Below are 20518 nucleotides of genomic sequence, written 5' to 3'. Positions count from 1 at the left end.
TTGCACCCTCCCTGTGGCTGTTTATACACATTAACAGATCTCCCCTGAGCCTTCTCTTCTCTAGTCCCTGCTTCTCAGCTTTTCCTCTTGGGAGAGATGCACCAGTCCCATCATCATCTTCATGGCCCTTCGATGGACTCTCTCCAGTATGTCCCTATACTCTCTTTGTCCAGCCCAGAACTGGACACAGCACTCCAGCTGCGGCCTCACCAGTGCTGAGCAGGGGGGAAGGATCACCTCCCTCGACCTGCTGTCAGCTCTCTTCCTTAAGCAGGCCGGGATGGCATCAACTTGCAGAGGCACATAACCGGCTCAGGTCTAACTTGGTGTCCATAAGGACTCTCTGGTCCTTTTCTGCCAAGCTGCTCTCCAGTTGGGCAGCCCCCAGCATATACTGATGCATGGGGTGGTTGTTACTCAGGTACAGGACTTTGCAGTTGCCCTTGTTGAACTTCATGATTACTCTTACAGAAGTTCTATTTCAGAAAGCATAACATCCATTGAAGCTTTTCATAGGAAAGGAACTTTTTACATTTAGGCATTTTGATAAAAAATCTCCTTCTCTTTTGTACATATTTTACTGGCTGATTGATGGCATCTGTAGTGGTGAGTATTTGACCCTTGCAGATTTATAGAAATGAACTGGCTAATTACACCATACACATTTGTTCCATGTCAATATATGAACCAAATTCACTGTTTTCTGTTTCAACAGTTGCACTGATTTAGGGCATGACCACAATTTTAGTGCAGTGTGGAGCTGAAATCAAGGGGCATAATTAGTGTGATAACATGCAGTAAAAAGAAACGATCAGTGGGAACTTAGGGATGTTCAGCATTTAGAAGTTCATTCCTTGCTGGAGTCAACCATTAAACACAGATCAAACTTACTGCTGAAGACTTGGTGGATGCAACTGGCCATGGTTGGGATGATCCATCAACTCATAGCTCTGCAGCTTGTTGATTATTTCTATCTCAAGATAAACTTGATCTTTCACAAAACAAGTTTTTAACCTTTAATTGTACACAAATTCATGTAAGCTAGAATCAGAATTTTGTCCATTTAGCACTCCTTTTTAATCACAGAAGCAATTTAGTTTGGAAAAGACCTCTGAGATTAACGAGTCCAACTTATGACCTAACACCACCTTGTCAACTAAACTATGGCACTAAGTGCCATAGCCAGTCTTTCCTTAAACACCTCCAGGGTTGGTGCCTCCACCACCTCCCTGGGCAGCCCATTCCAATGCCCAATCACTCTTTCTGTGAAGAACTTCTTCCTAATATCTAACCTAAACCTCCCCTGGTGCAGCTTAAGACTGTATCATTAAATTTTGAATTTAATGACAGTTTGCAGGGGGAGAAAAGTCCAACCTATTGGAAATGTATTACAGGTATTTTTTATGATGACCAGAAGTGACAAAAAGTGGTTATAGATTTTTTTCTGTTGTTATGTGGTTGACTAAGGATGCTGGATAAAATCTATTTACGTATTTTAAAAGTTTCTCTCCTATTTTTCTGGTGTCCAATAACACATTGACTTGTTAGCCTTTTCTCCAGCTGAAGTAATTACCTTGGGTCTGTCCGAGCAAGGCCTTCTTCCTTTTCTTTTAAACTTCTGCCCTCTGACAAGGTTCTCAGGTGTGCTCAGACTGTCAGGCACACGCTGCTACTGCACAGATCCTCTTCCTGTTAAGACCCAAGCAATATACTTGGGTCTTGCAAGTTGTAGGAACATGAGTGTTAGGGAGGAGGTCTACACATGGGGGAGTTTGCCTTCAAATGTTTTAAAGAAGAATCAGATCAGCCTTCACAGAATTTGTTTTTGATGGGGGAGTTAAATCCCTTGGAGGAAATATAGGAATTTTCCTCTGTAATGATTCAGGGCTGTTTTGCTGCTTTCTTTTTATCATCAAGCATTCAATCCTTGGTTTGTTCTTACCTCCAGAGCATTAAGTGGTGTCCTGTTGCTGCATAATGACTTGTTCCCTACTTGATGCTGTCTGAAAGAAGGAGTCAGTATTTCAGGGCAGAATGTTCCAGAATGAGATTGCTTTGTGAAAAAAATTATGATTAAAGGATTAAACAATCCTTCAGTGATCCTTTTATCATGACAAGTATGCAACGACATTTTTCAGAGATGAGGTACATCCAAGTGACACATGGAATGGACAGCTTGTGCTTTGGTAACACAGGAGGGACATATCCAAAGCCATATAGAGAAACAATGGGGAAAGCTAAAAATAGAAGGCAAAGCTTATCAACTTGCACCAGATCATGATCATCTCCCTGGACATAATCACTGGAAGATACGGGTGTATCGAGAAGTGAGAATCATGAAAAGCTCAATTTTCTGGCTGTCATCAAAGTTATGTGCATGACACTTGAGGTTTATCTGCTGGCATACAGGTGGATTATGTCAGGAAAAGTGATAGTGTTTATTAAAATGGTAGGAGAAGTTACTTTTTTCACTCAAGCTTTTTAAACAGTTTAGGGAAGAGAAAGCATATAGGACAAACACTGCAATGGAGCAAGCTCTGAACAACTTTGTTTTTAAACAAGTACATTTTCCTTTTTATTTCATAAGAAGTTTACTGTTGAAAAAATGGTATATATTAAAGCAAACACATTATACACATAGATTAAACATCAGATAGCAAAACTGTATGGAATGAGCACTACTGGTTGTATTGTATAGGGTTTACAATCAAAGATATACTTAAAAACCCTCAAGAGTTAATGTACTTTCAAGGTAAATTAGGCACAAAATTTAGCTTGTAACTAGCTCTGCAAACATCTCACTGTGATTTCACTGATACAAAGTATTACAAGTGATCAAAAACATAAGCCGACTTTTTAAATTTTTAAAATTTTATTTGTACTATGTGCTGAAATAGTACAAATGTATACAACATTCCACCTTCGTTAAAAAAGCATGTACAGTAGGGACTACAAAGTACAGTCAAAGGTCTAAATGGGAAATTGCCCTTTTATTTGGGCTCAGAATTAGTATGGCATAATCTATGGCTTTGCTTTGTGGACGTATTTGAAACTGAGTAAGTCCTAAAAATATGGGGGGGAAAAAAGGAAGATATTTTCAATGACTTTGAGCTACAATAGAAATATTTTAAAGGAAATTTATTAGTAAGCAAACTAGCTGGTATCAGATGTATATGCCTCCCTCAGTTTTCTGTATAGTATGCAAGATACAATGTGAAATTTTAAAAAGTGAGAGACCATGTTGCCAAAAAAAAAAAAGGAAAAAAGAAATCCAAGGAGAAAAATACCTTCAAGCCAAGGAACAAAATACCCTCAAATAATTTGCTGCAAGGTCTTAGCTTAGATGATGCAAGTCTGTGAATCATAATAAAATCTTTCCTCACAGAAAACTGTGGGATCTTCTAAATACACATATTAGAAAAGTGTTTGATCAAAATATCAGATTTTTTTTTTTAATCTTCAGTTAGCAAAATGTATTGCTGTGTTGAAAGTTGTCCTTTTTTGCTCATTTAAGATAAAACCCATTATGATTGCCACAGAACTATGAGGAACTGCATACTTTCTCGAGGTGATTTTTACTGCATCATACAGGAATTGCTTAATAGGTAAAAATAAACATCTTAAAGTCTTAATGCTGTTTTTTTGATTAGCAAAAACACAAAAAGGAATGCACTGAAGCAAGATGATAAAAAAAGTGTATCATGCAGTATTTTGGTTTCGTGTATACAGTATCTCAAACCAATGACGTGACTGAGGGGTGGCGAGTTTTAATCTATTACATTCACATTTAGAATTAAAACTGTACGTGAAGGCAAACTGTGGAAACGTGAAAAGCACCGGGATGCTTAACAGAAGGGTGCCAGATGTCTTACTGTTTCTAGCATGCAGAGCTAATGCTTGAAGGCCTATCACAGCAGTGTGAACTCCTGCTACTCCTAGTTCTTTACATGACTGCTTTGTACGTGCTGGCTGCGGTCTGGTCGCGGTCAGCAAGTGCTGTATGGCGCTAGGAAATCAACCCACAATCTCTGCAGGTTCAGTGACCAACTTAGAGCCATCCCATGCTGTCTTGAACTGTTCAGGAACCGGAAATTCTTTCTGGTAGGAAACAAAAGCAACAATGATGATTAAATAAACAGTGGATACCTCATGAAAACTGGTGGAATACTATTAGTGCTACATGACTGAGAAAGCATTGATAGCTCAGACATGCCGGGATTAGAGAAAAGCCTTCTTCATTACCCTAGGAAGCTATTTTACAATGCCACACAGGAAAAAGCCCGATTGCTACCCGGTTTCAAATAGCCTTGGTATGGTACTTACTTTGCAATAATCCCTCTCACACCATTATCTGCATCAACTAAGTAAATAAGCCTCATGTCAGAAATGACTTTAGATTCCATCAGTGTCTGGGTTGGAAGACAGTGGAAAGGATTTAGATGTGGAGATTTAGCCAGAAGTCTAATTCAAGGGACAAAAGCAATGCTATAACATGGAAGAATAAAATAAAAAAAACCCCTATCATTTTAAGTGTGATGCACCTCAAAAGACTCGGCACCCTTTGTAGGGTATGCAAAATGAAGCAGAACATCAAATAAAGTCTCCTTCCATTCTATGAATTCAGTGAAATGATGGGAGATGTCATTGGCTATTTCTTTATGCCCAGTAAACAAAAAATTATGTGAAGAGAAGGGGTTTTTTGTTCAAACCTCAAAGAAGTGTTTTGATAGCCAGTAAATTCAGATGCTACGGTGATTTTGAGGCGAGACTGACCAAAAGGGTTTTTTTAAAAAAAGAAAGAGGTGAATATGTGCCCACTGAAAATTGTTCCCTTTTTAGTTATCTGAAGCTAGGCATCCAGCAGTCACTTTTGGAAATGTGGAGCACGAGAATTCTCATTACACATTTTATTTTATAAAGCTTAAACTGCTCTATCCAAAAGAATTCCAGCCCAAAAGACTAACAAGAAGTTTAAGTTCAATGCACTGCAATTTCAACATTGTTCTGTTGAGGAGACTATGAAACTATTATAAGCATGCTTTGCCTGCATGATCCCTTGCTTGTCTGTGAAGTGGCAGAGCTTGTGTGTAAAGTGACTACTGGAAATGCCACTGGGCATAGTATGAAAATCTTACTAGAACAGGAAAGGAACTGGGGAAATGCACCTGTTTGAACGCCTTTTAAGGACATATGTTGAAAACAGTAGAAAGTACTACAGCTCCAACCCATGCAACAATAGCTTTAGAAAAGCCATGTATAGTATACTGTATTATTTCATCTGTAGAAGTATTTTATTTTAGTTTTAGTGTCATCGTCTTTCAGACTTAAGTGCTCTTCAGTGAAGTGAATTTCTTTCAAGAGATTACGTTTAGATAACAAAAAAGAAGATCAAATGGACAGGAGATGAAGCCACTATCTATCAGAATGGAAAAACAGAACATCATGTCTGATCTTCGAAATTACTTTGTGCCCCAGAAAATAAAGAGTTCTTCCTCCTGAGATACAGGCACTTAGAAAACTCAATTATTTTGGATCATTTTTGGGGGACATAATATGTGTGGTATGTCAGTTTCTTTCCTAGCAGCTTAAGTGCTATTAGATACCAAGACTATTATGGAATGGGGAGGAAAGCTTTAAAAATATCTCACTCACATAATCACCATCTTGGGGGATGAGAATGTTCATCTCGGATGACTTGGCACTCACAATCTCACAATCTAATGATTCCTCACTGAGGTAGATGTGGCAGCCTTCTGTTTTGTTAATAGAAATGGTTGGCACTTTCCCCATCACCTGCAAAATAAAATCTACTTAGCATCAAATCTTAAAGTGCACACAGAGATACTGTTAATAAAATCCTCATTGCCTTCCAGGTGTAATTTTGGCCACTAATATCTGATCTATGTGTCGGCTGCCTGTGTGATGCTTATATTTGACTTGTTAGACACTGTGAAAATTCTTGGTGGTGGTAACGAAGACCTGTACACAACAGCAAACTTGTAATATACAGCAAGCTTTTAATATACAGTTTGATGAAAGTGTTTCCCTGATTCTCTCTAATTTCAGTGACACTTTTGTGCTGATATTTAGGCAGTGTTCACCTTGTTCATCAGTGAGAACTGGCTAAGAAATCAAACATGTAAACTCCATCCCAATAAGGGCAAATGAAAGACCCCAGCATACAGTAGTACTTAACAAGGGATTTGTAATATGTTCTGAAGACTTCAAAGCTTTTCCAACATACAACAGGAAAGGGTTTCTATCCCCTTCAAGCAAGCTACAGTTCTAAAAAAGCACTAAGATCAATTTAATTAAATCTCCAAAGATATTTCTTATGTCACTTTAAAAGCAAGCACAAGATTTACTTGAGGGGAGAAAGGGAAATCTCTTGTTTACAATTGTACAGATTAAAAGATTTCTTCATGGCTAACAGGCTGACTCACTGGTTGTCAATAAAAATTCCTCCTTCTCCTGCCCTCTCTAGCAAGGACAGCAATGTACTCTGGACAATGCATGAAAACGGCAAAGATTATTTTGAGCCATAAAACAGTAACAGCATGTGACAGATATGTACTTGTTAATGACAGTGTATCCCATCATTCAGGTTAAGAATATCTTTTCAGCTTCAGTTCCTTAACTGTGACAGTAAACAAAGAACAAGTGGTCTGTCTTCTTGCATCCCACCCTGATACTGAAGTCTGATCTATGTAATGGATCAATGCATCTTAAACTTTCTTTTCTTAAAGGGGTTCTTATGCAATGGAAGACAAAAGGAAGATGTGTTTAATAAATTTTGCAAACATCTGGCAAGAAAAAGATACCACTGAGATAAAAGAGTGCCAGGCAGTACGGCACTGAAGCAACTATTTATAGCCAAATCTGTAGGATGAATATACTGAAATTTGTTGCATTAACATATCATGTGTTTGGAAATTATAAGATCAGGTCTTCAAAGTACTGAGAAAATGGAGGTGCTTAGCACTTGTCATACACAAACCCTGTGGAAGCTGCCTGATTCAAGCAGCATGCAGCATATGACCAGACTGTGCCTTCTTAAGTGCACTGCATGCATAGAAACCTTATGCAATATTCATAGAGCATGATCAATTTTGATTCTAAGAATTTTGATTCTTAGGAAAGATATTTCCTCTTTATTTGAGTATTAACAAGCTGTGGTTTTGCTATTCATGACATATGAACTTTTCAGCTTTCACAAATAGTTTTAGAGGTAACGATAAAAATAGTTGAATTATTTAAAAACTGCTCAAATAAATGCCTGGGGTCTTTAACTGACCGCCTCTGCCATAAGAAGACGTAGTGATCATGATTAAACTGCTTGTTACAGTTCGGAAGACGATGCACAGTTAGTAGCAACGTCAGTCACTTGCACAAGGTTCAAAACATAAAAACCCATCTTGCTATAATTCCCTGTGGTGGCTGTGCCCAGCAATTCTGAAGCATGGGGCGGGACTGCCTGTATTTAATGTCCTATAGCAGGCACAGCCTTTTACTCAAAAGACCTCACTTTGAAGACTGGCAGTTTGATATAATTAATAAACATTTAATTTCTTTTTCACTTAAAATAATGCATCCTGAAGTCCCTTCCTGAGACTAGGTCATGTGTGCTGGACACAACCCAGTATTACAGCTGGTAGTTGGACCTCTTTGGAATGGGATGAATGAAGTGCTGTAAATGTCAGGAAGACTGTCTGTATTTTGAACCGGACAAGTGTCCACCGTAGAGAGGGCAATGTATAGATTTAAAGTACATCTATTTTCTTTTCATGAGAACCACAAGGAAGATGAGCTCTGATTAATCTTTCTGCAGGCGAGTAAGTCCATTACTTGGTCATATAATGTGTCACGTTGCTGGCTGGGGAGATTTTTCAAAATCCCGTCACCTACTTTCACTTTGTATCATTTAGTTTACCTTGACAATCTATTTGAACATTTCCATTGAGAGGATAAGAAAAGAAAAAAATCTTCTGCGCTTAGAAATCAATTAGCTAACTCCCAGAATTTGTTCTCTAAGCACCACTGAACTTTCAAGTGCTAGGAGCTATTTAGCACGAAAGCAAGCAGAGTAGGGACAAAAGTAACAATTCTTACAGTGTGTAGATCTCTCAGCTTCACCAGAACCAGAAGGCAGGGGGCTATGGGGTGTTTGTTCAGTGACAGCTGATAGTTTTCATAGGCATTTTCTAAATACGTCAGCAGAATTTAGTGCATATAAAGACACATTTGGATGCATCTATTTCTTATTTTTGTTGTGCTCTGTGAGTTTTTAAAATCTCTTGTAGCTACATGGGTTTTTTCCCTCTTGTTCTCTGTCTATCTTTGTGTCGCAAATAGATATTTACCTGAATCTGAATATCCCTGGAGTTGATCACTTCCACGATTCCCACAACATTGTCAAACACAAGGCCAAACTTTTTACAGTTGTCTAAAATAAAAGCAATCATAAATAAGAAAGGCAAGACAAAAGCAAATACATGCACACCTGCTACATTAAGTACGAAAATTCCCAGTCTGGCACTGCATAGCTCAGTGACTTCACTCATGTAATCAATCCATTAAAATGAATGGAATGATTCAGATGCATTATTAATCACATAAGTCATTATTTTCAAGATTGGCATTTAAAGCCCAGCTGAGCTATCCACTCACCAATAGTAATTGAGTTGATTTTTCCTTTTATCTGAAGTGTAGATTTGTTACACTTGAAAATGTAGGCCACTTGCTTGAGCTCAGTGTTGTTAATGACCAGGTCATTCTTATCCTCTTGATATTCCTATTTCAAAAGAAAGTTTATTTAATTGGTTGTTTTTAACTAGCTAACAGTCAGACAGAGTTGAGTACAACTTATCCTCGAGTCATTGCATCTTCTGATACAACAGAGCAATATCCTTCCTGTGGCTTAAAATCCTAATCTGCTTGGTGATCAGATAACTCACCTAATTCACCCTTAGATGACACATGTATATTTTAGAGCTGCAGAACTGGAGAACCACAACAAAAACCATTAATTTTGTAGCGAAGACACTGTGCTCACAACAATTTAAAAGGCACTCACAAAACTGTAGTTTGGTTCCCATCTAATTTAGACTGTCACCTTGAAGAACAGAGCAAGTTTTTCTTTCCCAAACGTTATATACTGTTCAGTACAGTGTATTATGAACAAGTACAGGCATTACCACATACAATAAAGGAGCAATAGGTAAAGAAATTTCCTTTCATTATGAAATATGAAAGGATAATTTCACTCCATGGATGTCCAGGAAAGGCTAGGGATCCACAAGGAAAGTTCCAGGCATTAGAAGAGTAAGGCAACATGAGAGGCAAATGGTGACTTCACCTTATGCAAACTCGGCTCCACAGTAGTGACTGTCTATATAACCTTCTGTATGACTATGCATATTCTTTCCTCCCTCTGTTAACCAACACAGCCAAATCAATTTTCATTCATAGATTCTTTGGTATATGCCTACATAAATTAACACCCAAACTTTAAGCAAATCTCTCTTTTCCATCTAGAGATTGAGCAAAAGGAAAACACTTCTCTACTTTTAAGCACAGGAAACATGCTTGCATGGAAAGAGCAATGAAAAAAAAAATGTAATTCCATCAGATAAGGTATCTGGAAAAAGTGGTCTGTGGTAACACTGTTCTCCCTTGCTTGCAAAATTGTCCTGCAAGAAGAGATTTTAATTGGAGTTCTCTACTGGACTTGTTTCTGGGGCATTCCCTGATTTTGCAAGGAATTTATATACTATTTCTGACATTCTCCAGTGGGATGAAATAATAAGTGATTCTCAGAGAAAAATGAATTACTTAAATATGCTACAGAATAGTAGAAGTTAATCTGTAGCAAAGCAGAGAAGCTCAACATGGTTTGCAGTGTGCCAGGGTGCAATTCAGAGGTGTGACTGAACTCACCACTCTCCACTTCTTTCCCTCTAGCTCCAAGACAGGGGCATGGCTCTGCTGTGGGGAATTTTTGGGAGAGGTGGGACTTGGAGTATGGCTTTTTGTTGGAGAACGAACAGATGGACCTTGGGCACGTAGGCTGGGGTTCTTGTGAGTCTTCTGGTCATCAGAGACATGTCGAAGCCCTAAAGAAAAACAGAAAAAAAGAGTGCTTATGAAAGAGAGTCTATTTTCCAGTCCTAAGAGCGTTCATATTTAAGCATGAAAGGTTTATTTGTAATTGTGTTAAATGACTCTGTGAATTTGCATGCTTTATTTTCTCAAGGTTTACCTGGGTAATGACCTAAAGTGTAACTACCAACACACTTTTAGCAATTCATATAAAACCTACTGTGGGTGGACTATCTTAGCATCTTACAACAGGAAATCACACCAAGTCTTCTAGTCTCTCTCTGTCTGTAGCAAGCCCTGAGAGCTTGTTCTGTCATGTTTTTCCATCCACAAAATGAAGGGGTTTTTTTCTAATTTATGACAGTATTTGACCTATCCCTGTATATCTATCATATGTATTTAAACTAATAGGCATTCACTTTATTTACAGCTGTCCAGTATTAATATAAGAAGTTTTACTATTGCACTCCACGCTGATCTGTGAGCTGTACCTTTCTACCTTACACGTAACACATTTAGACACAGGTTGGTACACTCAATGTGAATCAGAAAGAGGGATAAATCTTTATTCCAATTGCACCTTAGAGGTTAACAGCTACTGGGGATTGAAGATATACAGCTTGACTGCCTTAAAATAAAAAAGGATACCTCTAAATAAATTGTGTGAATTTGAGGTGTGCCGAACTCATTTGGATGCTGTTGCTTCTAAAGGAGGTTTTGGAGTGCAGTCTTCTCCATCAGACCACTGCAAGCCTCAGAAAGATCTGAGTTGCTTGAATGTGACTTAATGTAGTGAGAGTTAGGCTAATACATATAATAGCTCTTGATGTAGTTTGACTCATGGGTCACAATTCAGTTTCTTTTCTCCTGACCTTTGGTGATTGCCTCTCCCTGGTTAAGCTGTGCAAACAGGGCTGAGCGAGCCTCAGTTCCTTCATCCTTTGCGGTTTCTGTATCAAAGATGGGGGGCGGTCCCGGGGGCGGTGGCGGCGGCGGCGGGGGTGGGGAAAGGCACGACCCGCTTGTTAGAACAGATCGCATAGACATGGATGATGCGACAGGACCCTGTGTGAGATAGATGGAAATTATTTACATACTGAGTTTCAAGGAACACTGTATCGTGATAACTTTTTTTTTATTGGCATCTTTGGATGCTGTGAGTTCGGGTGGCTCTGGGCAGCCACAGGCTCAGAAGAATTTCTAGCCCCATAATCAAATGTAATCCTATGAATCCTTCCCTGTAACAGAGCTGGCAAGGCTGGAAAGACTGACGGTCCACACTGCTACCTTAGTGCAGAACTACTCCATCTGAAATATTTGTCTTAAGACTGATGTTAAAAATCATTAATAGTAAAGATTCCATAATTTATTCCAGTGTTTACTTACATAAAAGGGAAAATGTCTCCTTTTTTTTCAGATACCAAGTTCAGTTACACGTATCTTGGTGTGCATTCAGAAATGTACAGAAAATGTTTTGATCTAACACAAGCAACTGGGAGGGTCATGAACAGTCAGTTATGCAAATGGAACACACTGAATTGTATGCGAGATGTAAAATGACTGTTCAAGTCATCTGCAAAGACTGAAATACCACGGAATGTAAAAGTGACTCAAGTCTCTTGATTCTGAAATTCAATATTTGAGTTTTTAGTTCAATTTATCAAGTTCTTTTTTCTATTTTTTTCAGTTGCAGGAGATCACAGCACACAAGTTATGAGTGAAGGGGGCCTTGGCAAAGTAACTAATACAATCTTTCAGCTTGCATAATCAAAAGTACATTTGGTCTGAATTATAATGCCTACATAGAATATGATCAAAAAGACAAAAAATACTAGTAATGATCTGACTAATATTTTATGATAATATCCCAACAATCCTAATTATAAGTGTTAGACAGAATCTAAGAATCACTTTTGCTGTCTTGCCACTGAGTGTCACTCTGATCCCAGTTCTCTGCAGCACAGAAGGGACTTTTAAAAGAACCATTGAGAAAATTAGATTGTTTCTGATGAATTTAGCTGGCTATACAGACATTGTACATTGCACCAGCAGATATTTATAAGGTGGGCAGATACAATGAGAAAAGTACAGTGACTTACAAAGTCACAGCTTCTCTAACTGGCTACCTTTGTTAGGAGATACAGGTTGTTAAAAGTGCAACCCTGGTAATCCATACTAGAAATAGATATTGCTTAGCTGGCCTCAGAGGATATTTTTAACAATTTATGATACTACTACTCCTGCTTTCCACTAAACTGAAACAGCAAAGTGTCTGTCTGGTTTATGCATGTCACAAGAGTGAAAACTGTAGCTATTTTTTAAAAAGTAAACTTGTTCTGGCCTGTAATACCAAACTGATAATGGAAAAAGGGCTGAGGTGCATATGCTCCTTTTTTATTTACTCTTCAGACATACTTAAAAAAAAAAAAAAGGATCCAAGATCTCCTAAGGGAATAAGCTCTCTTCTATGCTATTAAATCTTTTTGATCAAGTGTAAACAAATGAGAACCTCCTTTTGGCATTGATTATAATTTATTGTCAAGACATACTGGAATTGAAGTGGACTGCTTTTAGAGACATTCCATTTTTGCATGGAAGCATTTAACTCAGCGTTTCTGCTTACATAATTCCTAATTACAGGTTATTGTTTTAGGCTGGGGACAACTTCTTCACTGGGCCCCCAATTTATAGTGTCTGTCTCCCTGCCTCTGCTAATACCAGTAATGTTATCTGCAGCAGAGTCAGCAGAACAGTGAATTATTATAATTTTAAAAAAAAGAGTGTAAGTGGATTTAATGGCACAATCAGTTGTTGCTGCCTGAGGTGCAATACAGATCTTCCCTTTCTGTTGCCTGCAACCATAGCAACTGAATCCACTATGTCCTGGTTATCCAGAACTATGAACATTGCATTTGTGGGGCTTTTTAAAATACTTAGATACCCAGAAACGGCACTCACCGTGCACAGTGTGAACATGTAGTTATGAATTATGTATGCTTTATGGGAGGAGATTAATAGCAGTGGTTAATAACTTTAAGTCTGAGATAAAAATCTGCTTTCCTAAACTCCAGACTGACATCTCATTTCTCAAATATACCTCATTGCTTCCACCTGCACAAATACAGTGCTGTGGTTTTCCAGAAACTTGTGTCCATAAGACTCACGTGTTGATTTGGAATTAACACCAACTAAATTGTGCAAAGGCTGCAAAGATGCATTAGAGAAAAAAAAAAATCTGGAAGTTATCTGGGTATTCTGGACACAACAGAGAGTGGTGGGTCACTGCCAGTCTCTCTGCTTAAAGTGTCAAACTGAAGTCCGTCACAGATCATGCAGAAGACTCCAGGCTCAAATGATGCTGCTGAGTAGTGCATCAAAGGCAGTTTCCCAAATGGCAACTGAAGTATGGGAATATCTATGTAACTGAGACGGAAGCAAAACTCAGAGGGAAGTGGATAATCTCTCTCCCTGAACTCTGAAAGAACTATCTTGTGAAAGTACAGACAAAAGGAAGGATTTTAAATACAACAATTCGGTTTGGATGTGGGTTTGTATGACTGGAGAATGTCTTATTTACTTCTAAGAAAGAGAAGAGTTAGGAAAGGATCTGGGAAAGCATCTTTCCCATATAGAGCAGTACTGATGAAAAAACAAGTCTAGTCAAAAATCTCAGTGCCTGACCTGAAGAGCGAAGACCTTCTAGTCCTTTAAGTGGGTTTCAAGAGTAAGAAAAAAAATTTACTCATTGAACTCATGCTGCCCATCTGCCTCCTCTTTTCTTTACAATCCTGGTCCCTCCACCAACGTCAGTGGTTATCTCCACTGAGCTCAAAAGATTTGACAGGAATCTGAAACATGAAACATTTGACAGGAAGCTGAACATGAGCCAGCAGTGTGCCCAGGTGGCCAAGAAGGCCAATGGCATCCTGGCCTGGATCAGGAACAGTGTGGCCAGCAGGACCAGGGAAGTGATTCTTCCCCTGTACTCAGCGCTGGTGAGGCCACCCCTGGAGTACTGTGTCCAGTTCTGGGCCCCTCAGTTCAGGAAGGATGTTGAGGTGCTGGAACAGGTCCAGAGAAGAGCAACAAGGCTGGTGAAGGGACTTGAACACAAGTCCTATGAGGAGAGGCTGAGGGAGCTGGGGTTGTTCAGCCTGGAGAAGAGGAGGCTCAGGGGAGACCTCATCACTCCCTACAACTCCCTGAAAGGAGGTTGTAGCCAGGTGGGGGTTGGTCTCTTCTCCCAGGCAACTATCAGTAAGACAAGGTCTTAAGCTCTGCCAGGGGAGGCTTAGGTTGGATATTAGGAAGAAATTCTTTACAGAGAGGGTACTCAGGCATTGGAATGGGCTGCCCAGGGAGGTGGTGGATTCTCCACCCCTGGAGGTTTTTAAGATGAGATTGGATGTGGCACTTAGTGCCATGGTCTAGTAACCACAGCAGTGGATCAAGGGTTGGACTTGATGATCTCGGAGGTCCCTTCTAACCCAATTGATTCTATGATTCTATGATTCTATGATTTTAAGTTAGATCTAATTAAGAACACAGAAGCTGTCACAAGGTCTTGGAAGACACCTGAGTTTCAGACACCCTTCCCACTTTTCCTCTTAATTTTGTGCAGCTGCAGAAATAGAGAGATGGACCAAAGCTTAGTTGTTAACTTTTCTCCTGCATGATAAATTCCTGTCTAGATTATGACCTCAGTTACAGCTGCAGAAGCTAACAGATATTGTATCATGGTATTTTTAATTATGTCTGAACATCTATGGCCATTCTGGAAACTGCAAACAATTTAAATCATAAATTAGGCCAGGCAAAATCGAAGGACTAATCAAAGGAAAAAAGGCCACTAAAATACAGGGTGGAACTAACTGCTCCACTGTAGATCCACCATCTTACAGCACGGACACATCCAGTAGGACCATCCCCCATTGAAATAGAACAGCATGAAAAAGACAGACAAGTCTCACTAATGAGGAGCCATACAGAGACTTGCTGTAAAGAGGGGGTCAGTCTTACTCTGGCTTTCATCTTCTTTTATTTGCCATTTTGATTTACGTAACTGAAATCAAACAAACATTCAAGTGAGGTGAAGTTCTTTGTGAGAAAAGGGGGCAGAAAGCACAAAAGTGAACTGGAAAGGCAGAAAACACGTTTCACTTCTTGCATTCCCTGCATGCCAGGAAGATGGGACCTGTGCTGCACTTAAACACACTGATGTAAAGAGCAGATTTAAAATCAGTCTAGTGAAGTGGTTCCAGGGACTTTCTTTTTTGATTAGTTTTGACCTCTATTAATACATAAACCTCCAAGTTACCAACCTAAGTCACTGGCAACTACTTTGCTTTCCTTAGTCACCTTTCCAAGACTGCTTAGACCCTCAGATTCTAGAATATTTCTGAACCAGGCTCTTAAACTGTTCTGGTATCTGGTAATATGTGTGTATAGTCCTATCCAATTTCAACTAAAGTGCCCTTCACAAAGTCCATTCATTTCTGTTCTGTACAGGGCAGTGTTTGTGAGAGCTGCCTGGAATAAAATAGCATGTTACGTGCCCACAAAAGTTCATCTAGCCTGAAGCAGCAGGTGCTTACCAGCTTTGCTATTTGCAAACAACTCTTCAGATTAACTTCAAGCAGATGTTAACAACAGTGTGTCTTTACACAAAGAGTATTAAGAGCCATTTGGACCGCAAAGGCGGTTATTTGCAAGCCGCCTTTCTTCCTCTTTTATTTCAGCTGTTTGCCTCAGTAACAGCTGCTGTTCTCAGTGCCATGGTGTCTATAGACACCACGTGGAGTTATACTGATAGCCCACTGTTCCCATTAACATGCTGGTGTGGTCATTTTTCCATAACTTACAAATACGCCCCTTGTAAGACCTATCAGGAACAGATAGTGTCGGCCTTACTTTCTGAAAAGGTAACACAAAAATAAGCCATAACTTTTAACCTGCTAGCTTTGCATCACAGTGAACTTGGTGTGCTTTAAAACTTACTCTCAGAGCTTTCTGAAATGGGGAAATACCTAATTCTCGGAGTAAGGTCCTGTCAAGAAAAGGAGATGTGGACTGTGTGACCATACAGTGAGAGCTCTGTAAGGCATGAAACATTCCAGAAATTTCCTCCCAGGGAAAAAGAAGTGTCTTCGGCTTCAACTAAACCATGCTCTGAATCAGGTGGCAGGAATTGGTCAGGGATTGCTCCTTGCTGGATAGTTTTGAGCCATCTGCAGAGAGACCCAAGGGCCTCCCACTGACTGTGGCACAATAGCTTCCTCTAGGGACAGTGTCTGATGCTGCTCATGGAGCTGGGTCTGATAAACGCATTGTTATCACTGTGCAAGGGTTTGCAGAATTCCAGTACAGCCTCAAAGTAGGTTGTATTTCTACCTTTATCTTGTACTACTGGCAGATGGGTGATGTACTCCCCTTTTATCTCCATGCTGGCTACCTATCTTGCTCACTGGAAGAAAGAAAGACTGTTTATGTCGAGGCAGCTGGCTGGTTGAAATTCATCTATCTCGAATCTCATTTAATTCCCTTGAAACTACAGTAGAGCTGAGCAAAGCCCTTTGCTTGTGAGAAGCTAGGCCTTGTTGAACACATTTTTCCTAAAGGCTTCCTTACCCCAGAGCACAGGGCAACAGCCAGTCTCGTTAGAGAAATGAAATGCTGTTCATACATAACACAAGTGCTCTGGATGCCATACTGTCACTAATTTTTGGTGGCAGCTTGACGTGTCTTTAGGTCTAAACCCAGCTACCGAGAGACTAAGAATTTCTTTTTATGTCTTATCGCAGATGTTACTATTTCCTGAGCTATTCTTGCTGAACAGCTCCCTGGGTTAGCCTTCCATGTCACTGTTACTATATTTGTAGTATTGTAGCAGCAAGGAGCCCTAGTAAGAGGCTGGTATCTCTGGGGATATGAGGGGCTTACGTGCCAGACCCTGTACAAACACCCGTGATGTTCCTCTGTGTTTATCCAGCTTTCGGCTGACACAGTGCAGTGCGGAAACCGGAGGGAATAAAGTTCTTGTGGTGGGAACCTGCTGTGCAGCGTTTGAATGAACATGTATTTCTTGCAGCTGCAGTGGTTGATTTTACTCAGAAGATTATAAACATCTACCTAATGCATATAAGTAAATGATATATGCATATATATGTGTGTATAGTATATAGTGTCTATTTTATTAGCCATTCCTATTAAGAGGTAAGTACCTATTTGCAGCTGAGGCAACAGGTGGCTTATATAGAGGTCATGAAATCCCTTCTTTAATTTATTGCAAAGCCTTCTTTTCACGGCAGCAGATAAACAGGAGTCCTAATGGGGAATACATTCTTCTTCTAAAAAAAAAAAAGGATATCCCTGTTTTCTCCCTCTTTATAGTAATCACACCCAAAATGATTACAGCATTCTGTATTGTTCTTTCCATACATATGCACAGCCAAAGACAAGAATCATGAAGCTCAAAATATCACATATCAACCTCTGGGAACAGGTGGACTGTGACTCAGGGGCACAGAGCTCTTGTTAAGGTGTTTTTTTGTGTAAAAGTAGCTTAGCACAACAGTTCTATTACCTACTGTATTTAAGCCACCTGCCTGCAAGGGGTTATGCTGCCCTGAGATCTGCAATTCACTGGATGAAACAGCTGACTTACAGGGCCTGTAATCTTTGTGAGTTAAAACACAAAACAACAGAAACAAGGCCAGGTCCTTTTCTTGTTACCAGATCTCAACAGAGTTATTTATCTGTAGAGTTTTCAAACTTTGAAGCCCCCTGTAATACACTTGTGCCATTTATCACCTGTTCAGGACTTTAAAATGATGTTTACATCTTCAGAGGTACCCAACCAGAAATGCTTTACACAGCCATAGTCTTCCAAATCATTTGAGAACTGTATAATACTGTAATTGCCAACAAGTAATGTGCTCCAATGGGCAGATTCAACCATCTTTTACTTACATAAAAATTCAGTTAAAAAGAAGACCAATCCCTTTAGAAAGATAGTAAAAGTTTTAGTAGATGTACCTTTCCCTTTTTCGTCCAGCTTGCATACTTTCAGTTTTCTTTTTCCTTTCCCTTTTCCACTGGAACTAGGTTGCATTATGTTACAGGTCATGTGGCATTTGACAGCTGTTGTCAAACAAGCCTCTCCCAGGTTCTCCCTTAACATGTCTCAATGGTGTTTGGTCACTAATGTTAAGAGAACACCACTGACATACAATAAAGACAAATATTTTCAGCCATTATTGGAATAAGAGAGTAAAACCACTTTCTTTCAAAGGGGCAGGGATGTGATTGAGCAAGTCTCCACCAAAGAGGCAACTATTGTAGAGTTGCCAGGATGGCTGGTTTTTTAACTGACAGTGTACCAAAAAACCAGAACACTGCCTATTCTCTGGGAAAGTAACACTTGCAATTAAAGGATGATTTTTTTTCAATAAAAAAGTATAAGAAAATAGGAAAAGGGAAGGGTAGAAAAAGAAATGGAAGGGATATAGAAAAGGAGAGAAAAGGCTATGACTGAGAAAAATTGAGCACTCCGAAAATATCTTCATCTCATCCAAGATACAGGCATATAAATCAGGACATCTGTGCTGCCCTTACTTCTATCAGAATGAGGCCCCTGGGATTGCAGTTGTGGCTGTGGCTGGAATTTGGCACAACAGTTTTGACCTTTAGCTTTAGTGAAGTGGCTCAGACGATGGCTGCTTGATAAGTAGGTCAAACTAAACACAGCATAGAAGAGATATTGGACAGACATTAGGAGGCTTTCGCCTGCAGAAGTTGGTCTTGTGCAGCTTGTTCACCTCAGTTTTGGTAGAACAGGAGAGAGGCAGAGCCATTTTATAAGAAAATGTCTGGAGGTGATTATTTTAAACAAGAACGAAATGGTCTGCACTGAGACTACTGTAATTGCACTCAATCAGGAATTATGTAGGAATTATGTAGGAAGTATGACAGTACTTCTTGGTGTGGAGAATTCCAGCTTTTAAAGAATGTCCTTAGACTACTATGTAATGATTAATAAATATTTTTTTAAATGATATTTCAGGAAAAAAAGACTTGAAAATACTCTATTGGCTTCAATGGAAGCAGGATTTAAATAAATATCGATTGCTTGTAAAGATGTGCAGACTTCCTTGTAAGTTGTTTTGATTTGTAAGAGGGGGGGAGGATTTCACTCATCACTTGAGTGAAATTCTATATTAGAAACTAAACACTGTAACAAAATTCACTGCTAATTTGTAAATATTTCCTGTTTGTAAATAAACTGCTGGTAAAATTTGCCCTAAATGACTATTGCATACAAAGAAGGAAAAGTTAACTACGGATCCACCTGCAACTGAAAGATCCAAGACAATTATCCTTGAGCAAGATTCGTTTCTTAACACACATTTTATGCATGGAAAACTGCAGCAATCTCTGATTATTGCTGGTTGTTTTCTTGCTGCAAAGTTAACCTGCAGAAATAGGAGCAGAAGTTTCACTTCCCCCAGATTATTTATGCAGTCCTTGTCACAAACAAATTTTTTATTATTCTTGTGAGCTTATATAAGAGCTGTTAATTTCTTTGCACCACCAAAAAAAAGAGGCATGCTTCAACAGCACCCATTCCTTAGGCAAAAAAAAAAAGGAAAAAAAAGGGACTTGCTGTTTATCAGTAAGAACTGAAAAAAGACAGGTCACTGTTACAGCTGTGGTGTAAGTTGGTAAAGCAAAAAGGACAATTGCTGCATAGGTAAAACGCTACCCTGGGCACTTAAAATGTTTCGTTGTAACAACAGCTTTTTCATAAGACTCACTGACATCTGAGAATGTCATATCCAGTAGCAAATTAAAACAAATCTCCATTAGGTTGATAATTGCTATTGTTCCCATTGTCAAGATGGCTAAACTGAGATGCAGTGAGTACAATGAGCAGCCACTCACCACAGGATGTATAAGGCAGAAGGCCACTTTACATTCAAAATAATGAACTACAGAATTACACTTTCAAGGAAATACTGTAGATCCATGTGATTTCCACTGACAAGCAGACTTTCTCTGATATATGCACAATCAATTAACGAAAATGACTATTTCATGGTGAAATTACATGGAACATTTTGCTCTCTGGGACAATCCTGCTCACAAACATACATACTTTAAATATGTACTTTTCTTCTGTGAGCACAGTACCAACAAATATCCTAACCACATCCATCATGCCTTTAAATGTCTACAATTTACATAGGGCCCAGCTTTGTACCACCACTCCACATAAGTAGTCAAACAGGCTCAGATCCAAAAGGTCTAAAGGTCCTTAACTACACTATTTCTTGGCTTTTGCCTTACACAGTCCCACACATTTCAATAGGATGTGCTTAAGAAGTAAAATATTGTCACATATGTTGGCAGAACCAGAGCCAAA

The 20518-nt window shown here is 39.2% G+C and overlaps 1 protein-coding gene across 2 annotated transcripts in view; it reads right to left on the bottom strand.

Moving 5' to 3' along the window:
- Positions 1–2566: 2566 nt before the first annotated feature.
- CAP2 (cyclase associated actin cytoskeleton regulatory protein 2) overlaps positions 2567–20518 on the bottom strand; it is a 68562-nt gene continuing 50610 nt past the window's right edge. For both annotated transcript variants that reach the window (XM_051799209.1, XM_051799210.1), the window contains 6 exons: positions 10971–11163; positions 9937–10112; positions 8668–8791; positions 8361–8443; positions 5653–5793; positions 2567–4098 (listed from right to left, as the gene is read on the bottom strand). In XM_051799209.1, the coding sequence (XP_051655169.1) occupies positions 4015–4098; positions 5653–5793; positions 8361–8443; positions 8668–8791; positions 9937–10112; positions 10971–11163 (801 nt within the window). In that variant the 3' untranslated portion in view covers positions 2567–4014. The remainder of the gene's footprint in view (positions 4099–5652; positions 5794–8360; positions 8444–8667; positions 8792–9936; positions 10113–10970; positions 11164–20518) is intronic.

This window comes from Manacus candei, unplaced genomic scaffold (assembly GCF_025592945.1).
Source record: "Manacus candei isolate 608988 ecotype Guabito, Panama unplaced genomic scaffold, ASM2559294v1 h1tg000049l, whole genome shotgun sequence".
NCBI lineage: Eukaryota > Metazoa > Chordata > Aves > Passeriformes > Pipridae > Manacus > Manacus candei.
This window is presented reverse-complemented; position numbering and strand designations above follow the sequence as displayed.